General features: G+C 36.3%; 1 protein-coding gene across 1 annotated transcript in view; it reads right to left on the bottom strand.

Moving 5' to 3' along the window:
* The window catches only part of KCNJ3 (potassium inwardly rectifying channel subfamily J member 3), a 156,907-nt gene extending 137,196 nt beyond the window's left edge, over window positions 1-19,711 (bottom strand). Inside the window, exons 1-2 of the mRNA XM_065880612.1 lie at window positions 19,010-19,711; window positions 8,336-8,552 (exon numbers count right to left, since the gene is read on the bottom strand). Of these exons, the coding sequence (XP_065736684.1) occupies window positions 8,336-8,552; window positions 19,010-19,711 (919 nt within the window). The remainder of the gene's footprint in view (window positions 1-8,335; window positions 8,553-19,009) is intronic.
* Window positions 19,712-19,982: the final 271 nt, after the last annotated feature.

The following is a 19,982-nucleotide window of genomic DNA, read 5'->3' as shown; positions in this document are numbered from 1 at the left end:
ATATATATATAATCATAGAAGTTACTTGGAGGAGGGTAGTTTGAGTTCCAATATATAGTGATCCACGGGTCATGGACTTTTACTTGATAAGGTAAGTCTTCTGAAACACCAGCAATTACTTTAAAAGGTAATAGCAATCTGGGCAGGAATAGGGAAACCAGAGAGGTAAACAAGACATCCCTGATTTAGGTCCTGACTACAACAGATACAAGGAGCTCACAGGCTAATAATTCAGAACCTGCAATAAGGAAGGATGAATACAATTTCCAATGGTCAGGAGAGAGCTAGCTCATTTGCAGTAACACTAGGGGTTTGCCAGATCACTATCTTCTGAAGGATCATTAAAGTGTAATGATTAATTACAGCTCATAAAGCCAAATATTGTAGAATCATTCATAGAGGAAAATTGTAGGCACATCTCAATTATTCACAAGCTGAGCTTCTGCTCTGTGATTTACTCATTAGGAAATTTCCAACTGTTTTTTCACTAGTCAGGAGAAGAGTCAGTGGCTTGTTTGTGCTGTTTTATTTATTTTTCCCAATTTATCTTTTTGTTTCTCTGGGTGTCTCAGCTTCTTCTAAGTAGGGAGCGGAACTTCAATGGGAAGGATCCCGGAGCACTTTTCCCATTCTTGTTTAATTATAAGCAACTATTTTGGAACCAGAGGCCTTTTTCATTACTTTCAACAGTCACATAGTTGCCTGAGTCAGACAATTTCATGCAGGACCCAATGATCTCTGGTCTGGCCTACTGTAACAGCTAACACCTGGTCTGTCTCCAGTCTCAGCCCCACTCAATCTATCCTCCACCTGCAGCCAGAGAGATCTTTGAATCTTACAAATACAATCATGGCATTCTCCTGCTTCAAGTCCTTCAAGGGCTTTATCGCTTATAGGAGTAGGTTCAAACCATGCCTCAAGGATAGGCTCATCTCCAGCCAATTCCCCTCCGCCTGTCCTCTACTCAGACCATACCAAATGGTTTGACTCCTCTAACAAAATGAATCCTCATTTGCTGTTTCTTGGCCAGAATGCCCAGCTCTCCTTACCCTCTGTATGACCTTCTCCTTCACCTTCCTGTCTCACCTCACGCTGTGTCCTCTGCCGGGAGGCAGGGGGCTTTCTCAAACTCCTTATGAACAAATCCATCCGGGACCACTACTCTAGGCCTATACTGTAGCGTGACATAACATCTGTTTGAGCACATATTGCTAACACTCAGTTTAGCTCAACTTCTTTCTCCCTTTGGACTGTGGACCTCCTCCTTAATCATCTTTGTACTATCTTACACCTACTATAATATGGATAATCAACAGGCATTTGTTGATCAATTTCTATAAGGAAACAATTTATGACTCAGAAATCAAGCTTATAAAAAGAGAGCAACTCTATTAAAATCAGTTAAAAATAACAACAAACAGATCAGAAGTGTTTACTGGTATCTACTACTTTCTGCAACCTAGGATATACATTAAAAAAAAAAAATACAGCCTCAAAACAAAGTCCTCAGTCAATCTTGGTAGTTTACAGTTTATCTGGAGATATAATAAAGCACATAAGAGATGAATGTGAAAACTTATACATGTATATATAAAGAAATTATTTTAATAATAGTAGACAGACTACTAGGGACAGGGTTTTTCAAAACAGTGTGCTAATTATATAAGCAATTTATGCAAGCAATAAATTGGAAGCAAAATGAGCAACAGTGACTGAGAATTCATGAAATAAAATTCATAGCCAATAGATATCATAATTTCAACCTTGCTAGTAATCAAAAAGAATAAAATAATGTCAAATAGACAAAAATGAAACCAATTATAATATCCATTGTTGGCAAGGGTATGAGGAAATAGGCACCTTCATAGCCAGTACCAACTTTCTGTATAACAACCCTGAAATAGATATTAAAAACCAACAGATATATATGTCCCTTTACCTAGGAATTCCATCTTTAGGAATTTATATAAAATAGTAAAGTTGGTGGTAAATAAATTAAAACTATGGACTATAGAGTATTTATCTCATTAAAAAGGAAATGCCTAAAAATTCCAGACAGGAGATAGGTAATAAAAATTAAGATAGATACATAATTGGCATACAATAAAACCATTAAGATGAATGGTGTAGAACTGTAATTTGAAATGAAAGATGTTAAAAACATATTATACAATAAAGCAAGTTATAAAACAGTACGTGTAGCATAATATAACAATATATCTGAATACAGACACCTGAAAGGTTAATGACCAATACATTCACTGTATAGCAGCTGAAAATAAGAGTAAGGTTTTTATGTTGCATATTTGTATTTTTTCTATAATGAGCATGTATTTAATAGCCCCTTCATAGTAAAACACAGTATTTTAAATAAGTGATTAAAGGAAAGCACATGGACTAAAGTGCCCAGGGAAGACTGAACAAATATGGCAGTTCTTATGCCATGTAAGAGAAGACAGAAATGCTATCCTAGGTAGTGAATCCTAGGTAGTGAAAATGGTATTATCGCAGACATGGGAATCAGCAGTGAGCACGAGTGTATGGACATTACAGTAAGCAGGGCAACCTAATTGTCTCAGGAAGGAACACATGCATTTTGACTGGCAGTCATTAGGGATTTTTGAGCACAGGTATATCATGATAGTAGTGTTGCAAGCACATTCACCAGGCAAACATTCAATAGTGCACAATCTGTATGTAAGCAGATACTAAATCCATTCCTGAGACAACTACTGTGATTTAGAAGTACTATTATGTGAACTCTCAGAGGAAGAGTTGAATTACAGAGACACCACTAACAGAGAGCAGAAGCCAGGTACCTGCTCCCTTGGAGCATTTACAATTGCTCAACCTCTACCTGAAATCCCCTTCAAAGCAAAGGGATTTGTTTTACTCAAGATACTGTGCTTGGGCTTAAATGTCACCTTCTCATTGCAGCCTACTCTGACTTCCCTACACTCCCAAACCCTCTTGCCTTGCTTTACTTTTTTTCCATAGCACTTATTTTCTAACACTCTAAATGAGGCACTTAGTCATTTTGCTGTCTGATTTCCATATATGATTATAAATACCCACAAGAACAGGAATTGTGTCTTGTTAACTAATGTGTCCCCAGGGTCTAGAATACTGTTTAGCCTATAATAGGTGCTCAACAAATTTTGTGGAATGAACAACTTAATTGGGTATAAAAAAGAAAGGAAAGGAGAGGAGGCCTTCGACAAAAGAGCCATGATTAATAGGGACAAACATTCCAGATGAGGATGTAATTTGAGGGTAAGATGATTACTTGGTATTTACACAAGTTGACTCTGAATTAAAATAGTGACATCCGAGTGGACAAATGTCCTGGAATTTGATGGCAAATATAAAGCCACAGCAGGTGAGAGATTTCATAGCTGGAGATAAAAGAAATAATGGACTTGTGCATACTTTGTGGGTTCATTTTTAAAAATCGAGTATCTAGATTCAGGAAGAAAGAAGTCAAGGGCAGAGATCCAGGAAAAATTTATAAGAAGAGGGAGTCATGCAGGGTATAAGGAACACCTGGAAAATAAAAAGTAGAAGAAACAGAAAAAGAGGGAGAGGGAAAATGTGGTGTCTCTGAATCCCAGAAAGAACCTTGAGTATAAAGGAATAAATAACCGGATTACGTTTTTCATGAAGAAAGACCTGGACACGTCTGAGAACAAAGAGAGTCAAAGAGATTTTAGGTATTAGGTATAGGAAGTATTGACGCTTGAGTCACAGGTAATAAACATGACGATAAAGCAGGTGCATTTGGAGAAGAATAAAGACATTTTCCTCACAGACACCAGCAAAGAAAAAGGGGATATAACCATGAGAAAAGGATAAGGAGAGTAAAAAAATAAGTATACAAATTGAAGTGTCACATTCTTTTCGATAAACTAGGTGGAGAGTAGTAGGCCTAGGAAGGGATAGGACAGCTGGGACTGGGGGCATGGAAGGAGAGAAAAGGTCTAAAATAGATCCCATGGCGAGAGAGCCTGGGAGTGCAGAAAAGACAATTAAGAAGACTGCCAAATAGCAGCAGAGAGCAGATTGAAGTTTGAAAGCATCGAGTTCTAATGAGCCAAATCTGCAATGCTGTTTGCCTCTAGCAGTGTTCTCCCTCCCGGGAGAATCAGCAAAGAGAGCAACAGTTAGAGGTAACCTATGTTTAGAAATTTGCTACGTGAGCCAAGAAGCAAAGGTTATTCATGAAGAGGCAAATGTTGTGTTCCTTGTTGGAAGTGAAAGTCCAACTCATTGGAAGCAAAGAAGGCAACAATCCCTGAACGTGATCACTGAGGAGTATTTCCAAGGAAGTGGGGAAAGTAATTATTGTGAGTCCTGAGCTGGAAGCTGAAACTTTCAAGGAAATGAGAAATCTTCTAATTTTTCATCTCCCTCCTCACCACCACTACCACTCCCGCTGAGACCACAGGAAGGGAAGAAGCAAAAACTAAATGAGATCAGAAGATTCTCATCAGAGGACCGCAGCAAAGTGAGCAATTATGTGCTTGTCTTGGGGGCTGGGGACTGTGTAGGTAGTACTGTTAATATGGAAAAGTGGTAACGGTCTAAAGTTTTATGCATTCCCTAGGCATTGGGGTCACTGGGTTTTAAATAAACTACATGCAATCCACTAGGGGAAAAAAATGTGTGTTTTATTTTGTTATATAGAGTCTGAGAGTACTAAATTATTACTCTAGCATTTAAATGCAGGCTTTGCTTTTGAATCGAATCCCAGCACTCGCTGTTGATGCGATGCAATCATCTGTAGTGCAGAGGTGCACCCACACCCCACCCCCGACCTCTCAGACTTCTCCTCACCCCACTCTCCACATTGTTCACTCTGCTCTAACCACCACCACCTTCTTTTAGTTCCTGGAATCAATCAGGCTGGTTCCTGACTCAGGACCCTTGCACCAGCTGTTTCTCAGCCTCTGCTGTGTTCCCCCTCCAGACAGGCCCAGGAGGTCCTTCTTGACAGGCAGGTCTCTGCTTAGGTGTCACCTTCTCAGAGAGACCTTTCCTAACCGTCAACCTAAGCCTGGGATGCACTCTTTTTTCCATAACCTTGTTTTGTTTTGGTTTTTATTCCTGACACATTATTATGTGATAATACCTTGCTTATTTATTTTTTTGTTTTGTTTTGCAGTCTTCCTCCCAGTTAGAATATAACTTTCATAAGGAAAGGGATTCTGCCTGTCTTGGTCACCACTATATTGCCAGTATTTCAAATATTTCCAAGCACACAGCATACATTCAGTTATTTGTCTAGTGAATGAATGAATGATTTAAAAACTTGGTGTTTTAATGTTAAATATGATGGAAAGTTACATTGTTAACATTTAGTCACAAGCCTGTATAACAAAAAACACTGGAGCCAAAATAGTATTATTGATGTCTCAAAACATCACAAAAGATCATATTTGTCTTATTCCAAGCAATAAATATTGCGAGAAAGTATTGTGAATGGGAGGATAAAGGAGGAAACATCCTGAAAAATGAATCTAAATAAATCTCAGTATAACTTTAAATGATCATATGGACATAAGAATGTTTATGTTATTTTTACCAGACTCAGGGAGGTCTGAAAATATAGACAGATTTTTCAGAGTCTGAATAATGTGTGATTTAATCAGTTAGGGCATATACACAAACAAAATGTCAGATACATTTTCCACAAAATAAATTCTAAAAGTTATTCATAATGTTTTTGCTGTTATTCTTGCTATACTAAATCTAGAAAACAGGCTTAGTTAAGAGGTTAAGAGGAGGCAGGCTTTAATCTTTTCTCCATAAAAGGCAATCTCTAAATAAGAAATTCAGTCTCCAGTCAAGTTTTCACATTTTCTGTGGAAAGTAGTCTCTGCCAGTTCATAATTAAAAAAAAAAAAAAAAAGGGAGAGGGCAGAAAATGGTAAAATGAAATCTACAGTCCTAATGAATAATTTAATGTTACAAAACTCCAAATGACTTTATGTAGAATATCATTTACTAAACATGATCCTCTGAAATCTGATGAAGACAATCAGTTAAGTCAAGAATACACAGGTGTATTTTAAAAACAACCTGATTCAATATTCCCTTAAGATGCCTATGTAGAAGTCAAAAATCAAAAAAATATATAATGAATAAGGAAGCCTCAGACAAATCCAAATTGAGAGACATTCTACAAAATACCTGGCCTGTACTCTTCAAGTACATCAAGGTCAAGAACACAAAGTAAGGTTGAGGAACTATTTTATCATGAGACTGAGAAGACAAGTAAACAAATGAGGGCATAATCCTAAAATTGATGTTGAACCACGAAAAAAGGGCTATGATGGAAATTACTGAGAATACAAGTAAACAAATGAGGGCATAATCCTTAAATTGATGAACCAGGGGAAAAGGGCTATGATGGAAACTACTAGGACAACTGATAAAATGTGAAGGTAGACTATGAGCTAAATAATAGTACTGTATCATTGTTTAATATCCTGATTTTTTTCTTAATTGCACTGTGATTTTGTAGAAAAATTTTCTCATTCTTAAGAAATACACACTAACCAGAGGTAAGTAGGAAAAATGGTTGGATGGATGGATGGATGGATAGATAGATAGATAGATAGATAGATAGATAAATAGATAGAACTAGTGAAAGATTTCTAAGACTGTCAAGTGAAACAGAAACTTCACTCGTGACAGTGATTAGAATAATAATAAGCAATTAATAAACTATAACCAGCTGTGTCAAAGATAGAACCATATGCTTTAAAAATAAATCAGTAAAAAATCTGCTGTTTAAGCTCTAACAATGTATCATTACTTCAATAAACAAGACAAATAAAAACTAAAATTTAAATGTAAAGATTTCTTGAACTAGAAGCCTTTATAAATTGGTTTCATTATTTATCAATAAATATTTAGTATATTTAGAAATATACTATGACATCAATTCAATTTTAAGTTCAAAAACTGGAGAATTTAAACCATGAAATTGTCCACAGAAATCAAATCCCAGATATAGATTGATGAATTCTTTACTCACTGTTCTCAAAAACCTTAAATTTTAAACTGAAGCACTAATGATAATAAAATAATAGTAATACAACAGGTAGCTTCAAAGTGATTATTATATCATTCTCCTTTTAGAGAGATGAGAAAAAAAGTTTACGGAGATTAAGTATCTTGCCCAAATTTCCAACCGGTGTTATGTAACAGATGTATAAGATTACAGTGGCTTGCCTCCCCCTGCCCCTTGGACAAAGCTTTATATCAAGATGGGAGATACTTTCATTATGTAATGTCTCCCACCTTGGTATAAGGCTTGAATGTATCTATGCTATGGCCGATGTTACTTTCAATGCTATAGTTTATACATAATAACTAGCACTTTAAGATTATTAGAATGATATTGGTAGAAAAAAATTAAAAGCTAAAGTATTTCTTGCTCTCTCACCACTTGTAGCAAGGGTAAAACTCAAGATAGATAGATATAATTATGTAAATATTCCATTATTAGTCTCAAGCATCCAGCAGGTTCCAAACCAACTGGCAATGCTTAGGCCCCAAATAATACACTCTGATTTATTGTTTCTTTCCTTTGCCAACCTTATTCCCCTCAGAGAGTAGCAAACTGTGGGTATCGCAGCATAGCAACGCTATATCACATCTTAAGAAGTAACATACAGCACGTAGCTATACCAAAGCCGAGAAGGAAAATTTCTTTTCAAAAAATTTTTGGTCAAGGTTCAGCTGGGGAAATCTACTGACCCACTTTGAAATTAAAATGCTACTTTAGTGTGGTTCGCGCCCGCGGGCGGGCGCGCGCGCGCGCACACACACACACACACACACACACACACACACACACACAGGGAATTTTCCACTGAGGTTGCATATAGTAGCATATTAAAGCTCTGTCAGTGACACCCGAATCACCATCCCTAAGGCAAGAATACGCATGCTGAGTTCAGGTTGCTCACTAATTACCCTGAATTTATTTTAACCTTAAATCTTTTAAAAAATATATGATTATAGGAAATCCAAGTCTGCAGTTAAACTAGAACATCATAATCATTTCTAGGAGTCATCTCAGTTTCCTTTTCTTTCTTTTTTTGCAGTAAGTATTTCTGAGTTAACATTACAAATGCAATCATGACAACAGTAAATCTTCATTTTCAAAGCAGTATCAACTTAATGTTACAAAGAAATAACAGACAAGTCATTACTTTCATTATTGCGAGCTGAGACATTTAGCCCAAACCATGATAGGTATTGTGCATATAATATACTGTTATTATGGAATAAAGAAACGTCATGATATATCTATGTTTTTACTCACCAGTTGTTTCCACAATGCCTTCTAGGATGACGACAATCTCGAACTGTTCACTTTGCATGCTTCGCTGGGATAGGTCATAAAAGGGGCTTTTGGCATCAATCACGTGGCAAATCGTGAGGGGGGAAACAAGAAAAAGTTGATCTGCCCCTGTACTAAAACCTACATCCAGTTCAAGTTGATCAAGGGGAAGGAACTCACCCTCAGGTGTCTGCCGAGACTAGACAAGCACACAGAAAAAGAGAAGAAATCACCACTTGTACTGAAATTTGCAAGGCAGCCCAACAGTAATTTACATCATTGCCAACATTCTGCACTATCAATCATCTGCAACAAAATCCAAACAAATCATTATGCAGCTATGTTCTAGCAAATGGGCCGAAATCCCACATAGCTCATGCGGAACATACATGCATTATTTATAATACACGACTTACTATAATTACCAGTCCCTAACTCATGAGCTTTGGAGAAATGCCTGGTCCAACAATGGCTGTTAAAACAAACTGTGGAACTAAGTGTATATGTGCTACTGCTTGACATAAATCACTAAATGATAATGCACTACACGCCAGATGTTTTTTCCTCCCAAAGCAAATAAGTAGGCAATTCTTACGGAGTTTGTTAAAGCTAAAAAAGGTTGATCATAATTTAAAAACAGATTTATTGCATTATTACAAAGCAAACATAATTTATTTTTCCAGGACCTTTGAAAAGTAACAAATAGATAGAAACTAGAATAGAATAGTGAAGATGTTATCATATTGAATAATGTTATGTACACAACAGCTCACATAATAAAAATAAAGGCAGATGCTGTTAACTAGTGGCTTTCGAACTACTAGTAATAAACTGCATTAAAGTTATTTCTCTATTTATTTTATAAATTGTAAAATTAGTCAAACTTTGTGCTCAACTGAATTTCTTTAAATCAAAATGCAGTTTAAAAACTCTGTATTAGACAACTTGTAGTTTACTAAAACTTTCATATGGCAGTGGCACTCAGTATCAGTATAAATCACTGTAAAGCTTAATTCAACAAACTCCTTGCATGCTAAAAAAAATTAAATACGATTATTAACAATTAGCAAACCATGAAAATAAATTTATCTTTCTTTTCTATTCATTTTTCATATATGTTGCTTATAAGGATCACGATAAGCAAATATTTATATGATGATGCTGGTAAAATAAAAGCTGGGTTAAAAAAATCAGGGTGGAGGGAGGCTTGCTGCTGGTTGAATGGGGTTTGGAAGAATCCCATATATTTTAAGAGACTCTTTGCAAAGCAAATTTAATAAACAAAACAGACTCTGCAACACTGGTCTGTCCAATGAATCGGTAGACTGAAGACAAAATCCTTACTTTCAGAGTTCCCGGAAAGACACTGGCTTTGTAAATGAGCCTGAAAATACTGAAAAATATGGTTTAGTAAGCTGTTCTCCACAGCAAAACAAAACCAAGAGTTCCAAGTTGGTGGCAAATTGTTACCGCAGCAATTGCAGAGTCTCAAAAGCAGAACTAGTCAATTAGAGAGACTACTTTGTAATTAGTGACACTCAGGAGTTTTATTTGTATAGAAAAAAAGTCCAATGAAAATATTGAGACTATTTTTCTTCTCTGCCTTATGACTAGTTGATTAAAAATTTAAAAAGAAGAAGAAAATGATTACTGACAAGAAAAAAAAAAACATGGAAAAACCTGATGGTGCAAAAATAAAAACAGCAGCTCTAACAACCAATGTTGGAGAAAACTAGTCATTTCTAAGCCAGTAGAATTCATTTATCTTTCTATATATATTCTCAAATTGGTAAAATACAGATGAGACCAGCACCTTTGCAAATACACAGTTGTATAACATGTATTGATTAATGTAACAAAATAAAAGTCAAACACAAAACAAAAATAAATAAAAACCAAAAATCCTGGGTCATTGTTCTCTCACCTACTAAGAAACAGGTGCTATATAAACACAAGGTGGTATTCTGACATTTATAATTAATGATCAGAATTTGGGTCATTTTACCAACTATTCTAAGCTCTGCTTTTTCTGCATGAAATTAAAATATTCACAAACATAATTTTTAAACTCAGTTTCCCATTTATTTTAAAATAATTTCCCCCAAAGAAGATATATTTTTCTAATTTTTATATACGTACACCAAGGCTAAAATTCATCTCCCTTACTTATATATTTGTTATTTATACTTGCACCTCATTCTTAGAGTAGCCATTAGCTTCTATATTCTCTGCTCATTCAATAACCCATGAAAATGAAGTGGCCTAGAAACAGATAGCTATCAGGAGAATGCTAACCTAGAATAAGAAATATTTTATTTTTAGCAAAGCAGTTAATTCATATGTAGGTAATTGAGACTTAAATATGCATGAATCTGTTCCATTAACGTCCATAACATTCCAGACTCCACGTTATCTTTCGATTTTAAAAATGTGTTCCATATACTCAAAATTATGCCTATACCCCTTCCCAAATGCTTTATATCCTATCCAAGTCTTGGCACAAACAAAGTTGACAACTGCACCTATTTTGTGATACTATGGGGAAAACAATACTTCATTTCTTTGAAAGATGTTTTCCACACTTACATCTTTTTCTGATAAGTGAAATTCCCTATTCACTAAAAATTATTTTCCAGTGGATAAATTTAATCTTACTTTAAATGACACTGAGGTACTACATACATCCACAATTTTATCTTTCACGTCTTCTTCCTTTTTGTTAGGCCAACAGATATTTCAACTATCAATATGCTTACCTCCCTGATTTTTGTTTGCTTCTCTGACTCTGTAATAGACTGGGAAGCCTATTACTCACTGTGAATTAAAGAGAAAGCTTTTCTGTTTAGAGGAGGGAAGGGTGTTTGGCAGGTGCCTGGAGCACTGGAATTGTTTGAAGTCTGAGCTCCTGGGCAGAGCAAGATTATCTTATCAATACTCAGCCAAATACGATGTCCCAGAACCTGACATATATCTACCAAATACATTTGCAGAAGCATGCACATCCTACTCTAGGTTTACAAGGAATTCTAATCTAGGCTTTTCTAGTTCTGGGGCAATTCCAGAGATTTTTCTGGAGCAAGGGGGGAAAAGAAGCATAGGTAAGTTATAGTCTCTCAACTTGTATAAGTGGAGTTAGAGAACTTTTGTTCAAGGAACTGTAACACATACATAAAAGATACAAAGGAAAAAGAGGAGTTATGGATGTGCCTTTATAAAATTAAACTGTGATCTGTACCTTGAATATGTAATAAATCAGTAGCAATGATATTTCATCCATTTCTAGTTCTCTTATTTAGATACCAATTACCATATCTCACCTAGAAATTTTGATAATAGGCATAAAAAATGTAGGTAAAAACCAATCTAACCTTTATTTATTATGTCATCTTAAGAATTATAATAAAAGAAGAAATCTTTCATTAGTAGAGCAGTTTGTCCCTGGTCTACATTATCTCCTCTTGTTCTATAAGCCTCCTAATTCCAAAAGGGAACACAGAACCATGACCTTTTCCTGGATAATATGTAAATAGATACAGTCGAGAGCAACAACAATTCTAAACAATTGCTTAAGGTGAAGAGTGATACAATAAATTATTTAAATTTCTAAGGTTGACTTTACTTGATGAAATAATCATTTAAAATCTTGAAACTATTGAATAAATAAGTAGGGAAAAGGTGGAAGGGAAAACAGTTCATGGAAAATTGGTAATTCTTAAAAATTTAGAACATAATTTGAAAACACTAGCACTTGAGAATAACTTAACATACAACTTTTATTATCAATTGTATGAAATATTTTGGGGAAGGAAATAAAGATTTTTCTGCCATTTTAAAGACTTTCTGGTTGGTTGCATTATAGGAAATTCTGAGAGTTAAGATAAAACTCAAGGAACTCTAAGGCATAAAGTTTGTTTAAATTTAGTGCCCAAAAACATTATAAGTAGAACCTCCTGGATTTTTTGAAATGATTGTATGCAATTTAGATTTTGGCAATAATTTCTAAGTTATTCTTTGTAATAAAAATATTGCTATTGAAATGTAGTATTTCTATTACACACACTTTAATTATATGCCACATGGATATATGTCTAGAACTTAAGGTTTGTGCCTCATTTTATAGTTACATGTACTAATTTCAAAGAAGCAGCTAATGTCAAATGACTTTGAACTCCCTTAGAGTCCAAAAAGGCCTGCAAGATAATAAATTACAACTTCTGACTACAGGTGGAAAAGGAATCAAAAGTCACAGATGCCTAGAAGGGATTATTATCATCATGTACTTTACAGACAAACAGCTTTCTTATTACAGATAAAGGACTGTAGCGTATGTATCCAAAGACAAAGACACATACACACACACACACACACACACACACACACACACACACCGCTCTGGATACGCATTTAGAACCGCCCTTGGCATAAGTAGATCCACATTTCGCCATCCTCCTTCTGGGATATTTGTGATCAGTTGCCCACATTCATTCAGCAGGGACACACTTCACCAATACAATCAATCTCTTTGCTGCCTTTCTCCCATCTCTCCAACCCATTATTGTGTTCTAATTATAGCCATTGTGCTCTTTCCTAGCTCGGAGGGAAGCTAGGGGAATTAAAAAAAAAAAAAAATTTAATCTCTAACATCTGACTCTTGAGAAGTACTTCTATAATATTCTAAGGCTTGATCCACCCCCCACCACCACCACCACTTTTCACACGTACCTACTGGAAAAGGTAATGAGGGCCAGTGGTCCAGAAAGGAAAAGAAGGAAAACATAGTTGAAGACACAGAGGGCAGCCCTTCTTGCCTACCACCTCCCCACCATTTTATCTGTAATGTCACTCCTCCTCTTTAAATGTGCTGTGTGTGTGTGTGTGTGTGTGTGTGTGTGTGTGTGTGTTGAATATATGCTGAAGTCAGAAATAAAATTACATGCAATGAGGTCAGAGTACTACATGGAATCTAAAATTTGGAAATGAGCCAAAAGCAGGTACCAGTATAAAGAACAACAATGCCTTGTGACTCAAAGCATTTCTGGCAATGATTTTGGGACTCAGACAAAAATTAAAGTCAGGTAGAAGAAAGTGTGGACCTAGAATTTCATCTGGACTGTCTACAGTTGTACATTTCTTTTGACTTCTTATAAATTTATTTATTTTATTTATTTATTTTTGGCTGCTTTGGGTCTTCGTTGCTGTGCACAGGCTTTCTCTAGTTGCGGCGAGCGGGGGCTACCCCTCGGTGCAGTGCATGGGCTTCTCGTTGCAGTGGCTTCTCTTGTTGCAGAGCACGAGCTCTAGACACGCAGGCTTCAGTAGTTGTGGCACACAGGCTCAGTAATTGTGGCTCATGGGCTCTAGAGTGCAGGCTCAGTAGTTGTGGTGCATGGGCTAGTTGCTCCACGGCATGTGGGATCGTCCTGGACCAGGGCTTGAACCTGTGTCCCCTGCATTGGCAGGAGGATTCTTAACCACTGTGCCACCAGGAAACTCCCCTCTTTTGACTCCTTAAGTTTGAAATTCCATCAATACACAGGTGGAAAAAAATATGACCAACATCAAGGCTAAAATAAAGATTTTTAATGCTAAGCCAATTATCCCATAAAAATATGTTCACTTTTATGAAAAGAAAGTAACTTATAGATGGAATGTAATTTATCCTGTAATAAATTTTTTGAAGCTTCTATACTATTTAAATGAAAGAACAGCTTTATAATTCCTTGAGGACTTTTTATGGAATTTATAATAATAACTGTGGACAGGATTTGTAACCCTACTTGCACATTCCCCTCCTACTCAGCAAACAAACACCCTCAAATCCATCAAGTGCTTTTTCCTGCTTCTCTTCATCATTTGTTCTTACCTACTACTGTTTATTTTTGGGTCTTTATGTCCCTATTTCTGTTCACACTGTATTCCCCTGAGCACAAGCCACCCTGTCCTTTTCAGGAACCATATTAAAAATAAAAAACAAAACAAACAAAACAACATATTACTACTATTTAAAAGAAGAATAGTAATTATAGTCTTTAAAAAGAACCCAAGTTCTATAACTATTACAGAACTACTGTACTTGTGTCAGAGAAGGCAAAGCTAGACTCCATAGAAACTGTACTTTCTTTTTTAAAGACATAGTAAACCCACCTAAAAAAACTCACTGACCATTATAAGATCTAGCGCCAAGAGTTCTGGGGTACTCAGTCTTAGACTCCTTGAATCTTTTTACTAACCACTTGTACGATGTTCAGAAGAAGAGTTTTTAAATAGATATTCACTTGTGAATTAATTTTTTAAAGGAGATAACTAATGATCTCAAGATTAAAACTAAAGTGCAAATTGACCAAGACCAATTGGAGAAAAGAGTCAGTCATACAAAATAGGGTCATATAGAGTCAAAACCATAATTGCATTAAAGTGCAAGGTATGGAATGAAGGCAAACTAATAAATATATGAAAAAAATCAGGAATCAAGTGGTCCAGGAATCACTGTGGTTAAAAGATTAACAAAATATTAAGATATATGAAAAAAATGGTGAGCTTGTTAGTTTTGCAGATGCAGTTTTGTTTTTTATTGCATCTGCACTGGATCACATTCATATGAGGAAACTAGATAGCATCCAATTCTGAGTATCCGTATAAATGGAGAATAGAAAAGGTGAGTATAAAAATAATGTATGTGATATATTAGAAGATAACTGGGCATCATTACCTTTCATTAGGTGAAAGTTAAGGGTTGTATAGCTGACATCCTAAGAAAGGAAGATGATGACTATATGCCATGAATAAAAATATGAAGATATAAAATTATACTTCCATGAGAAAAATTTAACCTTACCTCTTAATTTCAAAATACATATCTAACAATAATTGATTTTATGTTTACTTTATGTAAATAAGGTTTGACTGAGTGTCTACATATATATATACACACACATATGTATACATGTAACTGGGATGGTTTTTGGATAATAAGTGTGCAAATTCTTGAATAATGTATCAAAAAGTTTAAATCTTTCCCTAATAAGATGGAAGTCTAGGCCAGTCAACCATTAGTATTAGATTTGTAGGAAAGAGTGAGATTTCCAAATCCTTTAAACCCAACACTGAATTACAGGGTCCAATGTATCAACCATTAGTCTCAACTCCTTAATCCAAGCATTTTTATTAAAATTTTAAACTGGATGTCATATTAACTTAACATGACCTTTCTATTCATTAGTTCCTATATCTTAGGTTAAAAAAAATAAAATTCAAATAAAACATCTTCATGGGGATGAAAAGAGGAAAAGAGAAAGAACATTCATCTTAAAAGAGCTTTCTAGAGCTGTATTCATAATAACATTACAAATTTTAAAGAATAACTTCCAATTGTATTCTTAACTTTTTATTTAATCTGCTTTCTTTTTTTCTAAGTTAAAAAAGGACTGATTGCTCCAAGCATAAAGTTGGAAGATCTATAATTAAATATTGAAATAAATTTCAGTATTTGCAAGCTTGGAAGATGGGAATAGAGTTGAAATAAAATTTGCTTTCATATAAGTTAACAACAATTAAAAATTAGAGAAGTTATAAGAGAAAAACTTCCATCAAGACACACAATTCAAAAAAAAAAAAAAAATGCACAGAAAACTTCACAGTAGCCAGGATTAGAAAGTCATATGCATGTTCTTATTTTTCTATTCTTTACAAGAATAGAAGTGCTTTAAATCATCAAATATAATTCTTATAGTAATACTGATAAATAAGCTTTTATTCAGCAAATAAGAAAACAGCAATAGAAAAATATAAATGAAATTAAATTAGGTAATAGGAAGAACTCATATAGACTGTAATTACTATTATTAAATATTATGGTTTTGTTGCCTTAAAATTCTATGTATTTCTCTGTATTAAAGATACATAAATTTTACATTTAAAATGTCAAACATGGGTTAAGAGAAGAAACTGAATATGTGTAATGATATTTAGTAAGGATGTATAAGACCAATATCAAAATATTACTGCTTTAAGATCTTGGTATAGCTTCTCTTTAAAAATATAACTGGCTGTTTTGGATCACTTCATCTCAGTCCCTAAAAGAAAATGAGAGTCACTTATTAAAGGCAAATCTTCCCTCTGATTTTGCCGAATGTTATTAGTTTCCTAATAAAACATGGCTCCTTTTAAATGAAGTCTAAGGAAATGACAAGAGCTATGAGAATTCATTTTAATCACCATGGCTACAGGACAAATCAACTTCAAGCAAACTACAGTAACTGGCTGGATGAAGAGCTGCCACTGATCAACCCTCTCCCCTCACAAAAAAAGCAGTACAGAATTTCACCATAATTTTGTTTAAATATAAATTGACTCCACATGCCAATTATTTTTACTTTTAGCACTGACATCTTCCCAACAAATCAGAAGTAAAAAATTTTATAAGAACATTATACATATTGTTTTAATTAGATGTTTTTATCACCTTGTGTTAATATAGCACCTTGCTCCAAGTTTGCCAACAGTAGAAATCTTTTTTTTTTGTTTGATCAGGACACTCCTTGTGGTATATGTGATACTTGCATAAAAATCACTATCAGTGTCCTGAACCACTGTAGACACTGGGTGCTTCAGATTCACTACAACTTTGTAAAAAAACAAAAACAAAAACAAGAACCTACTATGTAGATTAATTCTAATTATTTCTGATTTTGTTAAAATAAAATTTGATAGTCTAAAAACATCTAAATATGTTTCCTCAAAAAGATATTTGTTTTAATAAACGTATTTATATGTTTGAAAAACTAGAGAACAGCAATAACTGACCTTTAAAGTCTAATTTTAAGTTTCCAATACACCAATCAAGATGATAAACTACTCTTCAGTAACAATCTCAAAGTGACACATGAACATGGATTCCACGACAGAGACTTTTGCACTACATTTACAAAGTGTTGCTGGTAGGCCTAACCTAAAAAGAGAGGTTATATATCTTGTTCTATTCATAGAAATAGGCACATACAACAAACACCCCTGCAACAAACACGTCTACCACATGTTTAGCCTGATCCAAACAACTCAGTTCAAATGTGGTCCATAGCATGATATACTAAGTTAAATTTTTAAAAAAATTACATGCAGCCCATTGGAGTTAATTATAAAGCATATGATCTACTCAAATTATGTATTCACCATTATCTTAATTAACATATACAGCAGAACCGGGTTGAAAATTTTCCAGTAAGCTATACACAATTAGTTTGTTTACTGTCTGTAGCATAGTAAATATGCATATGATGTGGAGTGACCGGACAACTGAGCTGCTTTAAGTCCAACACTATACTGAGCAAGATGGTCAAGAATAATTAGGGTAAGACCTTGTAAATGAGTAATGAAAATGACGCAAGAGACAAATTTTTTTTAAAGCACATTGGACCACTTTTAACTACCATATAAACTGAGGCTGTGTAAAACGACAGAGGACCTGTAGAGTAAAATTGAAATCCCAAAGGCAAAATCTCAACTTAAATATTTCAGGTTTTCATTTTATTAATGCTAAGTCCTGAATGGGGCTATGGTTTTTCCATGCAATCTCAGATAAATTTTTAAGACTGTATTGAGGTCAGCTTTTCAATTTATGAACATTTGAAAACTAAGGCAAATCCCTCAAAAAGATGGACTGTAAATAATACATAGAGAACTGGGCTCGTATCCCTCATTCCTAGACTCTAATTGGATGAGTGATTAGAGTGGGCTTCTCTTCTTGTTTGTAGTGGTGCCCTCTAACGACTAGATGGACCTTGCTTTAATAATCACTCCATGAACAATTTCTTTTAGCATTTACACTGCTGATGGTAGGAAGCAATCTTATTTAATGGATGCTGAAAAGCTTCAAGTGAAATCTGTAATTGACAAAGGCTTCATAGAAACAGGCAATTAAGAATAAAATTAATAAGAGACTCTACAGGAAAAGCACTCACGCTTTCACAGAATATTTCTCTAGGAAAATATTTGGTAAAAATAAAAGTTGAAAACAACCAGGTGTTGTTTTTCCACTTTATAAACTGCTTCTCTGGTTTGTGTACTTGTTAAAAAAGATGACCACATATAGAGTTAGAATAAATGTTCTTGGGTCTGAAGGAATAATCCACCTGCTAAATACTACTAGAGGGAAAAAAAGAAATTAAAAAAAAAAAAAAGAAAGAAAAGCTCTGAGTGAAAATTAAAGCAATTTCAGCACCTTTTTCTTCAAACTAAAAGCTGTTCAGTTTTAATACTTCAAGTTTACTGGAGTAGCCTATTGACAACAACTCAAAAGCTCTCTAAAGAGCAAAGCAGCAAGGGTAGGAAGGAGAGTAGGGCACTTGTGTACCTCAGAGGTCCAGGAGCCAACACCACTCCGTTGGCGTTACTAGTCCAGAAAGTGACACAAATACATCCGAGGAATATAAATAAGAATAAAATAAAACAAATAAGAGCACGAGAGTGGGTGGAAAAAGAACAGAACTGTCAGTTGTACTCTCTTTGCCCAGTCCTCCACGCCCTCCCCAGCTCCCAAACAAGGAAGTTTACCTGTGGCGTTAGGCAAGCCTAGGAGCCTGAGGGTGGCCCTCAGGTGAGTTAATTCCCAGGTTTGAGGGCTGGCGGTCGCCAGGTGGGGAGGGGGCGGGTAGCACTTACTTTGAGCAGCTTACAGCGTATCTGCGCGGAGACCATATGGCTGTTGCGCAGGTTGCCCACTCGGAACATGAGCGTGAGTTTTCCGTCCCTCATAGAGATCACCGCGTGCTCGCTAAACATCAGGGTCTCCGCGCGCTTCTTGGGCTGGGACATCTTGATGAACATGCAGCCTATGAGGAAGGCGTCCACGATGGAGCCGAGAATGGACTGGAAGAGGAAGAGGATGATGCCCTCGGGGCACTTGTCGGTGATGTAGCGGTAGCCATAGCCGATGGTGGCCTCGGTCTCGATGAAGAAGAGGAAGGCCGAAGGGAAGTTATAGACGTTGGCCACGCAGGGCGTGTAGTTGCCGACGTGGGCTTTGTTCAGGTCGCCCCGAGTGTAGGCAATCACCCACCACATGGACGCCATGAAGAGCCAGGCCACGGTGTAGGTGAGAATGAAGATGAAGAGGTTCCAGCGCCACTTGAGGTCCACCAGGGTGGTGAAGAGGTCCGAGAGGTAGCGGCTCGTCTCACTGCCCAGGTTGCCGTGCTGGACATTGCACCGGCCGTTCTTGTCCACGAACCGCTGTCGCTTCTTCTTGGGCACAAGCTGCTGCTGCGGGCCCTGGCCCGGCCCCTGGGGCTGCAAGCCCGAGCCGCTGGACGAGGTGGTCACTACCTGGTAATCGTCCCCAAATTTCCTTCGGAGTGCAGACATAATACGGAGGGGCGAGCCAGATTCAAACGCGAAGCGAAGGCGCAGGAGCCGAGCGCTGCAAACCAGCACCAATGAGGAGGTGGGAGCGGGAGAGAAAGGGGGGACGAACGCCTGCGTGCCCGGGGCGGGGGGCGCACCCGGCAGGTAGCTGCGGTCTCTGCCCCCCGCAGACGCCTCTCCTCCCCTGGGACGGAGGCTTTCTCTCCACGCTGAGTCTTAAAACAAAAAAAGTGTTCTCCCACACTCAAGGCAGGAGGGCTGCAAGGACTAG

The sequence above is a fragment of the Phocoena phocoena genome, chromosome 7 (genome assembly GCF_963924675.1).
Source record: "Phocoena phocoena chromosome 7, mPhoPho1.1, whole genome shotgun sequence".
Taxonomy (NCBI): domain Eukaryota; kingdom Metazoa; phylum Chordata; class Mammalia; order Artiodactyla; family Phocoenidae; genus Phocoena; species Phocoena phocoena.
The sequence above is the reverse complement of the archived record's forward strand: the minus strand, read 5'-3'. Positions and strand labels throughout refer to the sequence as shown.